This window comes from Mirounga angustirostris, unplaced genomic scaffold, assembly GCF_029215605.1.
Source record: "Mirounga angustirostris isolate CCGP_5_RB_7025 unplaced genomic scaffold, mMirAng1.0.hap1 SCAF_8, whole genome shotgun sequence".
NCBI classification, from domain to species: domain Eukaryota; kingdom Metazoa; phylum Chordata; class Mammalia; order Carnivora; family Phocidae; genus Mirounga; species Mirounga angustirostris.
Window position 1 is genome coordinate 28,902,483 of NW_026991716.1, and position 17,242 is coordinate 28,919,724.

At 51.9% G+C, this 17,242-nt stretch overlaps 1 protein-coding gene across 6 annotated transcripts; it reads right to left on the reverse strand.

The window, feature by feature from the left end:
• Positions 1-1,941: 1,941 nt before the first annotated feature.
• On the reverse strand, positions 1,942-15,936 carry ABHD16A (abhydrolase domain containing 16A, phospholipase). 6 transcript variants are annotated; one of them, XM_045866574.3, is made up of 21 exons: positions 15,722-15,935; positions 14,479-14,535; positions 13,727-13,793; positions 13,406-13,492; positions 10,765-10,850; positions 9,132-9,205; positions 8,824-8,946; positions 6,702-6,816; positions 6,510-6,611; positions 5,515-5,578; positions 5,259-5,321; positions 5,059-5,108; positions 4,606-4,729; positions 3,821-3,925; positions 3,521-3,584; positions 3,203-3,259; positions 2,995-3,057; positions 2,790-2,866; positions 2,607-2,705; positions 2,461-2,507; positions 1,942-2,272 (listed from the first exon to the last, which is right to left on the reverse strand). In XM_045866574.3, the coding sequence occupies exons 1-21, from the start codon at positions 15,851-15,853 to the stop codon at positions 2,189-2,191; spliced, it is 1,740 nt and encodes a 579-aa protein (XP_045722530.1). In that variant the 5' UTR covers positions 15,854-15,935; the 3' UTR covers positions 1,942-2,188. The 6 variants fall into 6 exon arrangements, with proteins under 6 accessions (XP_045722530.1, XP_064453452.1, XP_045722531.1 ...); XM_064597382.1 differs by lacking the exon at positions 3,821-3,925 and having other exon boundaries at positions 15,722-15,936; XM_045866575.2 differs by lacking the exon at positions 5,259-5,321 and having other exon boundaries at positions 15,722-15,932.
• Between the last annotated feature and the right edge of the window lie 1,306 nt (positions 15,937-17,242).

Consider the following 17,242-nt stretch of genomic DNA (forward strand, 5'->3'; position numbering starts at 1 on the left):
GAAAAAAATGAATGATTTGGTTCCTCAGGGTGTTGGGATGGCTTGTTGAGTGGCTGGATGAATGAGTGGATAGGTACCTGGCCCTCACCCGCTTGTGACAGCCGAGAAGGAGACACCTGCCCCTCCTGGGGAAGTGGAGCAAATCCTCAGCCCAAACGCGGAGCCCAGAGCCGACTCTGGCAGCCTCTAAGATAGGGAAGGATGAGGGACGGTCCAGCCCAGGGCCCACCTCTCCTTCCCAGGTTTCCTGCTCAGGTGCTAATTCTTCTTTGTCCCAGCCTCCATCCTCTCTCCCAGTGTGCCCAGCTCCTCGGGGACGCCTGGCCGTCCGGGCCTTACCTGGTGCCCATTAAAGCAAGGTCCAGAGCCCCAGCAGATGTGGGATCTGCATCTCAGATGTTCTCCTGAGACTGTTGGAACCCTGCTATATAGGGTGAGGAGGAGTGGACAGGGAGCTGGTCCCACCCCAGGTGGGGGTTGTTCAGCAAACAGCTGATGTGAGCTTTATCCGGTGGGGAGTGATCTAAGGATGTAGACTGAGGCCCCTGGGTGGGTGTGGGGGGTCCAGAATTCAAATGTTAAACCTCCCCCTCCCCATCCACTAAATATCCAAGGGCTCCTCATGACATCCACTGTTCTTTATAGTATGTGCAGGAAGAAGGGGGCAGGGGAAGTGGTGGCAGAGGTAGGTCAATAGAGTCCCTAGTGGCCATGGCCAGGAAGGGGGAGTCCCTTGTCTCCAGGGTGTGGGGGGTGGGGCTAGGTGCCCCCTATTTGCATTCAAGGAGGTTAACTTAGCTGAACAGACTTGTTTTCCAGGAGATTAACTAACTGTCTTGGTGGATCAGGGAGGGTGAAGTTCAGAACCGGGCAACTGGTCCTACAGCTTCATGCTCCACACTTCCCACCCTGTTTGCCCCCTGGGACGGGACAGAGGAGCAGAGTGCCAACATCAACTCTCCAGTATTTGCTAAAAGTGGAACATTCTGGAGCTGTGGCCACCTCCTCTCTTTTAACCCCAAGTACCAGGTGTCATATCAGAGATCACCCTTCCAGTGGAGACTCAGTATGCTCCTGCCCCAGAGAATGCAGAAGGAGCTTCATGCCGTGGGGTTCAGGAGACACTGAAATTAGCCAGAGGCCATCTAGGACATCAGCGCATTATTGCTTGCCCATGTTAAGCTTGTTCACAACAGTGGCCAAGGGGGGTAAATCTGGGGGAGTTTCATCTAGAAAAGAGGTTCCCAAAGAAGGAGGTGGCCAGGGAACATACTGATGGGTGGGAGAAGGACTGATTCCGTTCCATGAATTCCAAGGATTGGAAATAGGACAGAACTTAGAGGAAACCAATTTCCTCAGCTTCAACCTAAGGATTTTATTCTAATAGCTGTCCAGAACGGTGAAATGTGGCTGTGGGAGAACATAAGCCCTTGGCGCCCAGGCCTCAGGCCCTGGAAGGCCCTGTTTTTGAATTGCAACAAAAGACTTGATGACACGGTGAGGAGGTGTGCAGGGTTCGCTGCTTAAGACGTGAGATGTGGGCTGTTCCTTACTCCCCATGGGAACAGCAAGAGCTGAGCAAGGAACACTGGGGGTACTGATGGTGAAGCCATGCAGGTTGAATCTGGAAATCCGTAGAAGATTCCTGAGTAGGGGCAATCAGGTACTAGAAAAACACTTTGTAGGCAACAAAGCGTGGGCAGGGGAGGTTGTACGTGGTGATACTACTAGACAGACCAGTGAATAGGGAGGCGTGGGGACCCACTGCATGAGGACAGTTCAAGTTGGGGTCTGAAGGCCTGGGGGAACAGCAGGGATGGGGAGGGTTAAATTGGCTGGCTGGGGTTGGGTTCCCCAAATCCCAGCCCCTTGAGGCTTCAGCTGTCCCCACTACCAGCCCCAGGCTCCTGGACATTTGGGAAGTCAAACAATTAGCCCGACTGTAGAAAAAATACCTTTTTATTAGTTATTAGGAATAATCCATCGAATGCAGGCTGCGTGTTGGGAAAGGTTAGGTACTGCCAGATGGATGAGGGGAAACGTGCAAGAGGGCAGTGAGAAGGGGGACAGTCCCCCCACTTCCCACAAACTATAAACAGCAACATGAACACAGAGAATCACAAATAAGAGGATCCTTCCTCCTGTCTCCTCCTGTCCCACTCTTTCAGAACGAGTCCCACTGTGGTCGCTAGAGGTGCCAGGGCATCTGGAAGTTCTGGGCTGGGAGCGGGGTGCAGTGTGTGGCCTCAAAGTTGTGCAGATACTTCTGAGCCTGAACAAAGAGGACAGGACAGGTGGGGTGCAGAGCACTGCGGTGAGCAGCAACCACCAAACATCTCATGGCCCCTGAAACCACCACCCACGCTCTACAAGCTGCCACTTCCGATGCTGTCCCCAAGCCCCACACGTGCCCCCTGGCCGTCCCGGCACCCCCTTCCTGCTTGCCACCCCTTAGCTCACCAGAAACAAGGCCAGCTGCTGCCTTCCGTCTGCATCCATGTCCTCCCCTACAGAGAAGAGGCGCTCACACAGGGGCCATACATCCGGGTACTCATCCCCCTCCTGGACTCTTCCCAACACCCTCTCCTGCCCCAGGACCTCCTTACCCACACTCCAGGGAAAGTCAGGCCCGTGTTCTGCCTGGTAGGAGCGGAGGACAGATAGGCACCAGTCCTCCTCCACCTCCCAACGGCTGTAGATCGAGGCTGCTCAGGGAGAGAGAGGAGCGCCCGTCAGTGACCTGGCCTTGCCACGCCCCCACCCAAAGGCCTCACGGCATCCCCTTGCACCTTCCTCCAGCTGTGAGGAGGCCTCCAGCCACTGCCTCACCACTCGAAGACCCTCCTCTGCCATCACACGGGGATACCTACAGAGGGAGCACCGGGATGGGAGGTCAGGACCCAACTCCCTTTGCTCCTCACCCCTAAACCCTCCTCCCTCCCTCCCTGCTGTGCGGTGTCAGCACACACATGTACAACCCCCACCCCCCCTCACCGATACTGCAGGAGCTTCAGCAGGAGGTCATTGCCTCGGTTGGACATGATGTCCTCGGGAACCCTGGGGGTGGGAAGAATGAACACTGGAGGGACTTAGGTTGGGGAGGAAGGGTCTGGATACCCAGGTTTCTGGTGGGCAGAGGCGGGAGGGGCAACTTCCTAGCTCCGTCTGGGATCCAGGGGGGCAGAGGCTCCCAGGCACTCACGTGGTAGTGATGATCTCATCCTTGGTTCTGCGGATCAGCAGCACAGGGCCCTGGTACCTTCAGAGGACAGCGTTGTGGAGAGGGAGTGCTCAGAGGGAGATGGTGACAATTGGCTACCCACCCCCCACGAGCTGCCTTCTCACCCCCTGCTGCATAGGGCCCCATGGGCTAGCCCATCACCCAGAGGTGAGGAAATGTTGAAGAATGGGCGCTGCCCGAAGTCTGGCCTTACTGGGAGATCTGCCAGAATACCCAGCAGAGCCTGCCCAGGGGGAGGTGGGGGAGGGTGCTACATGCTGCGTGCTGGCCTGCCCTCACCTGCACAGCTGTTCTGCGTTGTTCAGATTGAGATGCTGCCTCACGGTCCTGGTCACCAGGCCCCCTGGAGTGGGATAAAAGTGAAGCGATGACAAAGACAAAGCCCTTGCCCAAAACAAAGGTCCCCACTGTTCACAGAAAGAGAAAACTGAGGCCCCAGACAGGGGAGTCCTCCTGCTTCTCAACAATGGGGTGACCCACTCCCCATCCACAGCAAAAGGATCCATCTCCAGTTAGAATTAAGCTCCCAGTTCCAGCCCACCCCTTCCCTGGAAGGGCAGGCCTGGGAGCTGCACTCACTCCAGCTATCTGGCATGACCTTCAAGGCCAAGGGCACCAGGTCATCAAAGGAGGCATCCAGGATCACGGCACTAATGTCTGGGTAGGACATGGCTGCCCACGTGGCTGGTACCAGGACAGGGAAGAAGGGTGAGGACCAAGGGGCTCCTGCCCACCACCCCACCCTTGTCCCATTGACCCTACAGGCTGGCGCCATCCTCCCTACTAGGTTAGCCCCAGGTGTCCCCTAACCCCTCACGTCACTTGGCCAGGGCACTATCAGGAAAGGATGGAGAGAGAACATCAAAGTGCATCAAAGACTATGTGCAGAGGAAAGATTCACTTCCTGATCCCCCCCTGCCCAGGACCCTGGTCTGCTTCTTTTAATAATGGGCAAAAGAGAGGCATCTGGGTGGCTCAGTCGGTTAGGCATCCAACTCTTGGTTTTGGCTTGGATCATGATCTCGGGGTGGTGAGATTGAGCCCCGTGTCAGGCTCTGCAATCGCTGGGGAGTCTGCTTGGGATTCTCTCTCTCCCTCTGCCTCTGCCCCTCCCCCCGGCTCTCTCGCTCAAATAAATACATAAAATCTTTTAAAGAAAATAATGGGCATAAGAGTGGAAGGAAATGGGAATGTATAGAAATAGAATACCATCTTCCAGACCCACGCAGATATCCCACTTCCATCCTCTCTTCCCTTAAGCCTCGACCCCACTGCCAGGCCCCCAGTGCACTTCCCTACCTCTCCTTGGGGTGGGGTAGGGGTGGCACAAATTGGGAGGAGGGGGGCAGGAGGTAGGCTGGTACCAGTGAAGCCGCCAATGGACCAGGCATAGATGATGATGTCCTGGGGCTGGAAGCCCAGGCGGTGGATGGCAAACTGGACCACCACATCCATGGCATTGGCCTCATTCTGAGGAAATGGCACCCCCTGCAGGAGGAAGGACAAAGGCAGGAGTGAGTCAGCACCAAAGGCCACCTGGGTCACTTGCCTGCTCTGAGCATGGACTCTTCTTGCAGCAGACAGGGAGGGTGCAGAAGAAAAGTGTGGTGGGAGGGGCTGCACTCTCCAAAAACCAGCCTGCCTGCCCCTCCCCACTGCGAGAGGAGGGGTCTGACTTCCTGCTCCGGCACCTAGGTGACAGGTGAGTGGGAGCCCCCCTCCAGAAAATATACACCCCTTTCCCTAACTCCAGTGGCTGATCAGGGGGAGACAGACCACAATTCAGGAAAAGAAAGGGATTTCAGAGAGGGTCTCACCGTGCTTCCAGCAAAGCCTGGATGGTTCCAGCCCAGAACTGAATATCCGGCTGCAACAGAGGAGGGGGAGGGGTTAGGACCTCATGGTGCACATCCTCCCACCCCACCCCGGGGCCCCCTCCAGCCCTAGGGGAAAGAGCAACAGAACCCTGGAGCTCTAAACACCCCCAAACTCAGAGGCAAATAACGCCGAGCCTTCCCAGAATGGGGAGATGACATCAGAGGTTCAGTAATCGCGTGGTGGCGACAGAATGAAGGCCATCCTGTTAGGGACACAACCCAAGGGGAGGGATGTCTGGTTAGCAAAGCAAATGGGGAGTACACTTTCCCCCAGATGTGAGAGTTTTAAACCTCATTCAGACAAGGTGATCGGGCCAGGGAAGTTCTATCAGTGTGGGAAGGTGGGGCCGTTCCATTCCAAAGGGCAGGGACGAGAGAGCTGAGCGTCGGGCCTACCTTCCAGAGGTGTAGAAATGCAGCCCACCTCATAGAAGCCCGCGTTCCCCTCACAGCAGATCACCTAAGGAGGGAGGCAGGAAGGAAGGCTGGGAAGGAGCCAAGTTGGGACAAAAAATGCCCCATGTGGTAGGACGTGGGAGCTTTGTAGGGAAGAGGAAAGGACCTGTTCTCTTCAAGGGGAATGAAAATTTCTCAACCCACAAGGTGCATAAGAAGAGAAGCACAGTGGACGCAAATGCTTAGCAAACTGAGCACACAGAGGAAGAGGAACTGCTCAACCACCCAGCACAGGGTCCACTTCTCCTCGGAAGACCAGCAGGGGGCTAGTTCTCAGAAATGGGGTTATGGATCCTTTTTTTCTTTTCTAGTTTTTGGGTCTATTTTTTCTCACAACTGTTTCTTTTGTGGGGTATGCCAATCGCTTTCCATCTCTAGGCTCCAGACTTAGAATCAGATGAACTCCGATTACATGGTGCCCCATGCCGAAGCCCAGAGACGGTGGGGCTTGCATGGACTCTCACAGCAGTTGGGTAGCCAGGACCCTAAGCCAGCTCCCTAGACTGCTGGCTGAGGGCTCCTTCCAGGGCTGCTTCACGGAGGCGGGCCGCTTGGGAGGCCAGGCTGCCCGGGTTCAAACCCCAGCTCTCTCACTGTGTGATCTGGGAGAATTAACCCGGGTCTTTAGTTTCGTCCTCTGTAAAATGGGCTGACATAAAAAATTAGTTCCTATTCTATAGGGTTGTGGTGAGAATGAAATACATGCCTTCTATGTGACAAATAATGCCTAAGTGGTGACTATTACAAGATTACCTTCTGGTCCTTGAATGTCAACTCCTACTTCTTCCATTTTGCTATGGCAGGGTTTTCTGACACCAAGAGGTCTTGAGGGTGGGGCTGGGAGACGGCATTATCCTTGGGGCTGCTGGAGACCTTGAGATCCCCAGAGCCTCCACTGGCCCCCAACTGCCTCTGGGCTCCCTGCCCCTTCTCACCAGCTTCTGTCCCTGGGGCTCTGCTGTCCCCCGCCGGTCTACAAACATGGTGTCAATCTCGTTGCCATCACAGGCCAGCAGCTTTGCCCGGCGCCCGTTACACTGAGTGAGGGAGATGTGAGGGGTGGGAGGTCACATCCCTGGCGGGGGGAGAAGGAGCATCGGGGCGGGGAGGGTGCGGGGGCGCCTCACCTCTTCCACCAGCCGGGCCTGGCCCTGCAGCAGCACAGGCATGAGGGCCTTCTGGAGCAGGTACACTGAGCCAGGGTACAGCATCCGGCGCCCCAGAGTGTGCGCCACCAAGTAGCTGCGGGGAACACGGGGGTTAACCGACCCTTGACCTCAGGAGGGCCCAGGGACCACCCCAGCCCTAGCACCCAGAGACGCTGGGGCCTGCTTCACTCCTGAACTTCAGCTTTGTTTTCTTGACCTTTACAGGTTTGTTTTCCTTTCGAAGGACTTAATGAAATATTCTATATACCCAGCTGGTATTTTTCAAACTTTTTTTTTTTTACTACAACCTTTATAAGGGGCACATTTTATATTGCGGCCCAGTACACACATCTGTACATATACTGAAAATTTTAGGAGATAATGTTTTCTGTATATGACAAGTAAAAGCAAAGTTATTATTAACTATGATTCTGTTAATGTATAAATACAACTTAGGGGCACCTGGGTGGCTCAGTCGGTTAAGCGTCCAACTCTTGGTTTTGGCTCAGCTCATGATCTCAGGGTCGTGACATCATGCCATGCGTGTGGCTCCGGGCTCAGCACAGAGTCTGGTTAAGATTCTCTCTCCCTTTGCCCCTCCTCCACCCCACCCCACCCCACCCCACCCCTGCATGTACCCGTGCGCGCATGCACGCTCTCTCTCTCTCAAATAAATAAACTTTAAAAATGCAGCTTCTTAAAAGTCCCCAAGTAAATAATACTTTTTAAAAAATGACAGCTGTAATTCACTCAGTTGATTTTAAGATTCACAAATAGGTCAAGATCCATAGTTTGGTTTTTGTTTTAAGATTTATTTATTTATTTGAGAAAGAGAGAGAGAGTGTGTGTGTGTATGTGCATAAGCAGGGGGAGGGACGGAGGGAAGAGGGAAGTAGACTCCCCAGTGAGGATGCGCTAGACGCAGGGCCAATCCCACAACCCTGAGATCATGACCTGAGCTAAAATCAAAGAGTTGTTTGCCCAACTGACTGAGCCATTCAGTCACTCCAAAATCCATAGTTTGAAAGACACCAGACTGCAGACTCCACAGGGGCAGAGACCTGACTGTTCTATTCACTGCAATATGCCCTGTATCTGCCATGTAGCAGGTGGCCACGGCCTGACACAGAGTAGGGGCTTAAATATTTACTGAACCAATGTGCTAATCTCGACAGATAGGTAGGTGCTGTTCCTGAAAACGACAATTAACCATTTCCAGTTAATCCTGAAATAGGATTTGTCCCCAGAAAAACACTGTACCACTCCGTCCAGCATCCCCTCCAAACCGCAAATTTGGCTTGCCCCTCTGACCAATCAGCACACTGTCCACACTGATCACTAAGCCCTCCCCTTTCGTTGGTACCCCGGAACCTGCCTCCCAGCCCCCAGCACCAGAGAATTCCCACAGCATCTGTGCCACGGTAAGATACGGATGCTTACTGCTGTTACTCTGGACATCATCAGTGTCCACAACTATGATTTACTTGGGCTTTGCCATGTGCTCTCAGGCACCCAGGCAAGGCGGAAGCCCTTGTGAATACGCTACCCTACTTAATCTCACCACTCCTATGAGGTGGGTTATTCACGGATGCAGAAATTGTAGCTCGCTTAAGGTAGAATAGCCTAGGCGCTGAGGGCCCAGGACAGGGACACAGCTACTCTGGCTAAGGCTATGTGTCTCCACCACACTCCCAACCTCATTCTTCCCTCCAGCCTCATTAAAAGAGCTTTTGTGGGGTGCCTGGCTGGCTCAGTTGGTAGAACATGTGACTCTTGCTCTCGGGGTCGTGAGTTCAAGGCCCATGTTGGGTGTAGAGTTACTCAAATAAATAAACTTAAGAAATAACAAAATGAAAAAGCTTTTGTGTCAGTTAGAATCGTGTTAATATCCCAATCCTTCCTTCACCATCTGTGAGACTGGACCTCTCTGAACCTCTTTTCTTCACATACAAATCTAGATTAGAAACTATCACAAACAATATCAAGTCTACAGCACGAGGCCCAATAAAGGACAGCTATCTTACAATGGAGCACCCAGTCCTGGAGTCCTCGCTCCATATCCCCTCCACCCCAGCGGGCCTCTCTCCCTGTTGCTTCCCACCTGGTTATCTGACAAGGCAGCTTCTTGACCCAGTTGAGGAGGGTGTCTGCTGTCCCCCGGTGCAGGGGCTCTGAGCGAAGCAGGGCCACACCTTGGCGGGAAGGGCCCCCTCGAGACTCCTTCCTGAGGATGGAAAGATGCAGGGAAGGATGGAGTTAGGAGCAGCAAGCTGGACATCTGAGGCTCAGAGGACAGGGGGGTCTAGGAATGAGGAGATGGCACTGGAGAGCAGGCCCTGGGGCCCAAGGTGAGGCTGGAGGTGAGGGACAGGACAGAGCAGGGAGGGAGTGAAAGAACTGGGACCTCACCGGCTGCTGGGCTCTTCCCAGTGGAAGTCGACTGGCCAGCTCTTAAAGTCAAAGTTGTAGTTGGCGAGCTGCCGCTGTGGTGGGCAGGCGGAGAAAGAGGAGGGGAGGCAAAGGGGGACTAAGAAGGCAGGCCTACCTACCCACCCTCGTCACCCTCACCATCCACAGGGCTGGCCCCCACACATCATGGGGAGACGAGTCAACACCCCTCCCTCCCCCCCTCAGTTCACAGAGGGTAAGCTCTGTCATGGCCTGAAAAATCAGGCAAGAGAGGATGCCCTATCCGCTCTCAAGACTGGCCTGGCTGCTTCCAGAAGGGAACTTAACAGTCTTTGCTTTTCCAAAATGTAAGACTGACCCACTCCCAGAATGGGTGGCTGGAGGTGCTGGTGCTTCTGCGGAAGTGGGGGGTCTGTTGGCTGGTTACCCGCCCCCCCCCCCCCCGGGGCCTTTCCCTGATGCTGTCCTGGAGGCTGGGTGAGAGGGAAGGAGGGAAGTCATGCCTACAGTGGTTCCTTTGCATTGGGACCACCTCTTGAATGAAGCCCTCTCTGACTCTTCCGTCCTCACAGCCTTCCTTCCCTCACCTTCTGCAGCCAGGGGCTGGTGATGCCACCAGATGCCAGACCATCTCCGCCGCCAGTCGCCCCACTGAGTCTGCCCACACGCTTTTTGAGGGTGGCGGGAGCTGCGTCTTCTATTCTGCTGTCCTCCCTCCCTCAGCCCTGGAGCGCCCAGCACTCTATTTTGAGAGCTGTTTTTTATTTTCCGTCACAGAAATTTTTTGGCATTTTCAAAAATAACTTGACTAAGAGGGAACAATAGAAACACTCTACAAAAATGTAAATGGCAAAACAAAACAAAATGAAGAAAAGCAAATTTCAGACAGGCTTTGCTCAGACCTGGACGCAAACCCAGACCCAGCCACTTCCTTTGCTCTGTGACTCTGCTTGTCACTTAACCTCTTTGTATCTGTTTCCTCAGAGGTATAATAATACCACCTCATGTGGTTGTTGTGAGGACTGGGAAGGGTGTGTGCAAAATGGCTCAGACAGCGGCGTGCTGGACCATCATTACATAGCTCGGTAAATGGAGGTGTGGAGCAGGATGATGGTGGTCACAGCTGTTTGATCCCAGGAGCCCCTTTGTAACAGGAAAGAGCTTTATAGGGCCCCAAAGCCCCTTCTGAAAGATAATCACACTCCAGCACCAGCTGGGCTGGCACAACTCCAAGGACACTGTGCCCTGGCTTTTCTCCCTCTTGGCGTCACGCTGTGCTTCCGGGCACAAGAGTGGACATACCTGTCCATCTTATCCCATCCCTGAACAAAACTAGCATGGTGTTTGATGCACATGGCCAAAATAAACACCATCTACACAACTGAGCTGCTCTGATAGAAGACCACCTTCGAAGAAACACCGTGGAACATCCCATTAGGAGTGGTAGGAAGGAAGATTCCTTGGGTGGACAGTTCACTTGCACAGTGGGGAAGGGATATAGCAATGGGCAAGCGAAAACCCAGTATGGTCTGTGGCAAAACCCACCTCCTCCCCCAGGCAGAAGCTGGTGCCCGGTGCTCCGGGGAGGCAGCTGAGGAAGCTGCTGCCAGGGCACCCATCTGGCACCTCTCACCTTGTTTTCGGCAGACTGGTTCCTGTGCGTTGCCTCCAAGATGGTGATGAACTGCCGGTACTGGGGGTTGGTCCAGCGGCCGATGCCTGGTAGAGAGAGGACAGGAAACAGTGTTAGGAAAAGTGGGACGAGCAAGCTGAGTAAGTTTCAGGAAGAGGGTTGGAGATGGGCAAGGAGAAGGCCCTGGAAAGAGAAGTGGGAGGAAAAGGAACAGATGGCCCAGGGTTTGGGGAAACAGGAGAGTCGAGCTGACCCCCTTCCTCCGTATCTAGCAACTGGCTTCAGTGTTCTCCTCCTACCCAGCTTCTTCAGTTTGTTTCTTGATAGGCTACCAACCCTCCACCCTCCAGAATGTTCACTTTCCCAGTCTTACCACAGTGTCATGCAATCTTCCTAGTCACCCCGGTGAGCACGGAGCTGCTTGCTTTCCCTCTTTTCTCTGTACAATCTAACTCCCTGCCATCTGGCTTTCTGGCTCCTGCTCTTGCCCCATAATCACTTCCTCACTGAATCCGCAGCCCCTTCCTCCATCCCCGCTCTCTTCCAACTGTGCCTCTCAGCACTCTTCCTGTCCCTCGAGACTCCTTCCTCCTCCGCTTCCTGGGTCCATCTTTTCCACCATCCGACTCCCAGACTGCTCCTCCCAGCCTCCCTTCCACTTCCCTCTCTGAAACAAGAGCCATCCTCAACGCTAAGCTCTTTCCTCTCTTCACCTGGCCCTTTGGCGATCACATCTGCTCTCCCTTCACTGCCAAGGAGTCTCAAGCCCTGACTTCTCTGCTTCCACTGATCTGGCAGGTGTCACGGGCCAGGCACCACTGATATGGGAGGCATTGGAAATGAGACACACAGATTCCAGCCCCGAGAGCTGGGGCTTCGGTTGGGGGCAGGGTGGGGCTGGAGAAAGACGGTAAGCAAGTAAACAAGAACATTTCAGAGAGGGGAAAGTGCTATCAAGAAAATAAAACCAGAATGAACTAGAATGCTATTATCATCAGCGGTAGAGACCCCAGACAATACTGAGGAACAAAGCAAGGTGCAGAATGATTTGTACAGCGTGATGCCATTTGTGACAAAAATGTAAAATGAACAAAAGAAGGGCTATATATTGTTTTTAGTTACCATATTTCATAGATTCTAAAATGCCTATTTTTCTTTCACATTTGAAAACTGAAATTGGAATGCATCTTACAAGTCATAACAGCTTAGATTTGATAAAATGAGGCCTATCTTGCATAAAAGCATAAAAATGTGGACCAGGAAAGAAACCCCGACAAATGGCAATGGCTACTTCTGGCAAAAGAGGAACACAGAACTGGGGAAGATTCCAATGGGAATGCCAACTCTGAATGCAAGGCTTCAGTCTTTTATCGACAAAAGGTATTTGAAGCAGTATCACAAACATAAGCCTTTCAGTTCTTTATGATAATGGGGCGCCTGGGTGGCTCAGTCGGTTAAGCGTCTGCCTTCGGCTCAGGTCATGATCCCAGGGTCCTGGGATCGACGAGCCCCGTGTCCGGCTCCCTGCTCGGCGGGGAGCCTGCTTCTCCCTCTCCCTCTGCCCCTACCCCCTGCTTATGCTTGCTTTCTCTCTCTCTCTCTGTGTCAAATAAATAAATAAAATCTTAAAAAATATAATTATTATGATATTTTGTTCTCTGGGCTTTTCTGTATTTAATTTTTGTGCCCAAATTAAAAATAAATAAAATTTAAAAGTAGGACAAAACCGAGGAGTGGGAGCTACTTTTAGATCAGGACGTCAGGGAAGGCCTCTCTGAGGAGGGAGCCCAGGCCAGTGGAGATCAGAAGGCAGAACACTGCAGGCAGAAGGTCCTCACCCCTGCCTGGGCCCAAGTGCAGCCATCCAGCTGCTGACCCGCCACTCCCTCTCCAAGCATCCCCTCGCCCAGTTTTTGTCATGTGCACCTGCCAAGGGGCAACGATTTGGACAGTCTCTTCACTTTTAAATTGTCAGATATGACATACATACATACAACACACAGTTTAAAAAAATGCAAAGCAAACATTCATGTGACCATCACCTGAGTCAAGGAAGAGAACACAGTCACATCCCCCCAGGAGTCCTCCCCATCCTGTTCCCTCCCTCTCCCAGGTAATCACTCTCCTGACTTTCAAGATAACCATGCCTGTGTTTTGCTACTTATATATGCATCCCTTTTGAACTTTACATAAGTGGAAATATACTGCATACCTTATCTGTCTGCTTCTTGCATTCAACATTACAATTTTAAGACTCATCTGCATTGCTGAGTGTAGCTTACATTTGTTCACTTGCATTGCTGTGTTGTGTTCTGTTGTAGAACTAGACAATCTAGTGTATTTAACCATCCTACAATTTGTGGCCATGGACTTGTTTCCAGTTTCAGATTATTACAAACATATATATATGGACGTGTGCGGAATTACTGTAGGGTATATGCATCTTTTCCAGATAACAGCAAAGTTTTCTGCCAATTAATTTTTCATTCTTACAACCAAGCCCTTTAAGGAAAAGATCATATCTTCACCATTCCCAATTATTCCCCCTCAGGGCCCAGCAGAAAATTATATTTGCAAAAGCTACTTAATAAATATTTACCCAGTGAAGGATAGATCCAAACCAGGCTCCCTCTGGACCTACCTCGGAGACAGGCCACGCCTGCCAAGAGTAGTAGCAACGTCCCAGCATAGTGAGAAAACGGCACCACTTTGGACAAGCTCAAGTAACCTGGGAGGGGAGAGGCATTATGTGAGAAGTTTTCCCCGCTGCCCCTCGGCATCTCTTCCCAGGTCAGCCTCAACCTCCGCCCCATACCCTCTCTTTGGGACAGCCATGCCCTTGGAGGAAGAAGATGCCTGATGGAAGAGGGAAGCCAAGCCATCCTCACAGGTCCCCTTTCCTCTTTAGGGGGGTCAGCTCATCTGCCAACAACCTGCCCATCACCTTTGAAAACACACTGACCTTTCCTGTATAAGTAGAAGGCGGCGAAGGGAGAGGAGTAATAAGAGATGGACCAGAAGACTGAAGCCTGCAGCAGAGAGACAGGGACAAGCAATCAATACACACACATAGGTCTGCCATTTCCAGGCCTAGGCTCTGAGCAAAGTGGACAGGAGGTCATATCAAGTACCTATTCTGTGCATAACACAGTAGGTCCTTAATATTTGTTGAAAGGCAATGTATCAGAGCATAACAGAGGCTGGGGAAATTAGGTACAGGTTCTGTTTTCTTCCTCTTATCTCCGGACATAATTTCATCACGTTTAAAGGCCAGTTTCTTTTTCTGCTCAAGGTAATCAAGCCTTTTCCATCAGCCCTGCTCAGGACAGCACCTGGCCTGGTCCCCAAGAGATGCACAAATGTCACCATAGGAACCCTGCCAGAGAAAACAGCTGTCTTTGCAGCCAAAGAGGTTAGTTGCCAGGGAGGACAGGTCACTGGGGACCACAGGACTCAGCACCTGCAGATGGTCCCAAGAGTAAACACATTTTCGTTAGGGCTCAGGCTGCCCCAGAGAAAGCAAACACACCAAAGGGGAGTACCAAGTATGTGTGCTTGAGAGCATGTCCATGTGTGCCTTGGAGAGGGCTGTAGAGCCCAGAGCATCCCCCACCCCCAGGGGCACTGCCTTCTCCCAGGCTGGGGAGGAGAAAGTTCAGGAGGGCAACTGGGTCGGAAAAGATGCAGTAGTCCCAGACGCCAGGGCAGACATACCAGTGCCAGAATGCTGTCAGCATGCTTCTCCAGGGCACGGGGTTGGTAGTACGTATCCTGCCAAAACAGATGGCCGCATCAAGGACCGTGTCCATTGACAAGTCCTTCCCCTTCCCTTTTGAGAGCCCTGATGTGTGTCCTCTGGTTCTAGCCTCCAAAGCAATCCCTCCTGGGACATCCCTGGCTCCCAAAGAAGCCCCTCTTCCCAACCCCCACTCCAAACCTGATTTCCTACCCCAGACCATGAGAACATAGGGGCCTGGACTTGCAAGCAAAAGTGAAAGCCTCACTGGACATTTTGTGCTCCTTTTCCACAGCCCAGTTTCAAACGGGTTGTGGGCATGTGCATATGGGGAGAGGAGTTATGGAAGAAAGGAGAGACACCATGACAACTTTAAGAGGGAAAGAAGATCAGAAATAACAGTAGGGTGATTAAGGAGAATGTGGCTGAGGGCGGGAAGTTCTGGAGGGCAATAAACACAATTTGAGGGCGCCTGGGTGGCTCAGTTGGTTAAGCGACTGCCTTCGGCTCAGGTCATGATCCTGGAGTCCCGGGATCGAGTCTCGCATCGGGCTCCCTGCTCAACAGGGGGTCTGCTTCTCCCTCTGCTCTCTTCCCTCTCGTGCTCTCTCTCTCTCATTCTCTCAATCTTTAAAAAATAAATAAATAAACTAAACACAATTTGAGACTACCAATGAAAGGGCAGAGAACATGTACGGACACAGCCTACCACCACCCCCAGCTTTCACGGATGCGATGACCCTGGGGTCTCCAACGTAGGGTGGGCGGTTGGGTGGGGGGCAGCGGATACATATGTCGAAGTCATCTTGAAATTCAAGGCCAGGGTAGAAGGAAGAGAAAACAGAACCGGGGAAGGCACCGAGTCAGAAGAAATCGAGAGTCAGACGGCAAAATCATCCAGCTCTCGAATCCGCGCAGGGTCTCTTCCAGGACTTAGAGTCAAATGGGACCAGCACGAACCACGAAAGACAGGGTGGGGGGCCGCAAGAGGAAAAAGCAAGGAGTGGTAGTCAGAATGAGAAAGCGATGGCAAACAGCGATAAAGGAGGCAGCCGGTCCGCAGGCGTGACTTTAACCCAGGAAGCACCAAGAGCACTTTGCAGACAACTGGCTTGACAAGCAGGCTCCCCCGATTTCCAATGATGGGCGCTTCTGGGGAGCAAAGGCCGCAGAGGGGTTTGGGCCGTACCATGTTTTTGACCAGGGGAGAACTCGACTCACCCAGGAGCTGGAAGGGGGGGTAGTGACTGAAGTTGGAGTCTCAGGGACGCCGGACGGGGCCCTTTCCGAGTCCCTTTCCCGGTAGATTTTGTAGAGCCGGGGGCCTAGGACGCAGCTCAGCAGCTTCGCCATGGCCCCCGCTCCGGCCGCGGCTCTCCCAGCAGCAGGTCCCCCTGCTGGCCCCGCCCTTTCCCGGCCTCTAAGGTATTGCGTGCCCTTGACGTCAGCACGTACCGGCTCCGCCTCGTGCCCTGTGGAGACATTTTCCGCGCTGCTTGAGACAGTTTCCGTGCAGTTGGACCTACGGGTAGAGCAATGGTCAGAAATTATTCGGAGGCGTTTGGAACGCGGAGAATTAGAACATTATCAGGCGTAGTTAAGTCCCCGCCCCCCCTTTTTAATCCCTTAATATTGGCAGGCTCTCGAGCGACAGTGGGAACGAGAGGTAAGATTAGGAGCACTTGACAAGAGCAACAAAAAAGAAAAGGTGTCTAGGAATACATCTAACCAAAGAAATGCAAGATTTTATGAAGAAAATTTCAAAAGTTTTTGAAAGAGGTAAACGAAGGCTTGAATAATTGGAGAGCTACATCGCAGTCATGGATAGGAGGACTCAGTATTGTTAAGGAGTGTGAAATACTGGTCAAAAAAAACCAAAACAAAAGCGGGGGGGGATGAATTATCGCTTCGCAAGCGTGGACGAATCTCAAAACCTTAAAACCGTAACATTGAGTGGAAAAAAGAAACCCACAGGTTACATACAACCTGACACCATTGTATAACGTCCAAAAAGAAAATTTAATGAGAGTGAAAGATAAAAGAGCAAATTTAGAATAGTGTAACAGAGCATAGAGGATCTTTGAAATGGTAATACTATTTTTTAATAGATATTCAGGTTTGTTTTATTTTTCTTTGTACCTTACACCTACATAATATATACATTCTTTAGCTTCTTATTGCAGTAAACACCTATACGGAAAAGTGAACCATTGGAATATATCCATGTAATCAGCATCGAGATCAAAATTACATTATACCACATCTACAAGATCTTCCTCAAATCACTACCTGCCCCACCAAGAGTAACCACTATTTTAATTTCTAAATTCATAGGTTAGTTTTGCCTGATTTTGTACCTCACGTAAATGGAATCATATGAAATCATGCCCTTTGTTTCTTGCTTCTTTTACTCGTTATGTTACATTTGATGTAGTCTTTGGTATGCATGGAATATTTCATCAGAAACAATTTAAAGGGGCACCTGGGTGGCTCAGTTGGTTAAGCGTCTGCCTTCAGCTCAGGTCATGATCCCAGGGTCCTAGGATGAGCCCCATGTTGGGCTCTCTGCTCAGTGGGGAACCTGCTTCTCCCTCTCCCTCTGCCCCTACCCACCCCCCACCCGCTTGTACTCTCTCTCAAATAAATAAAATCTTAAAAAAAAGAAAAACAATTTTAGAATAAAAAAACACCAATTCAAAGAGATACAGACACCCCTATGTTTATAGCAGCATTATTTACAAT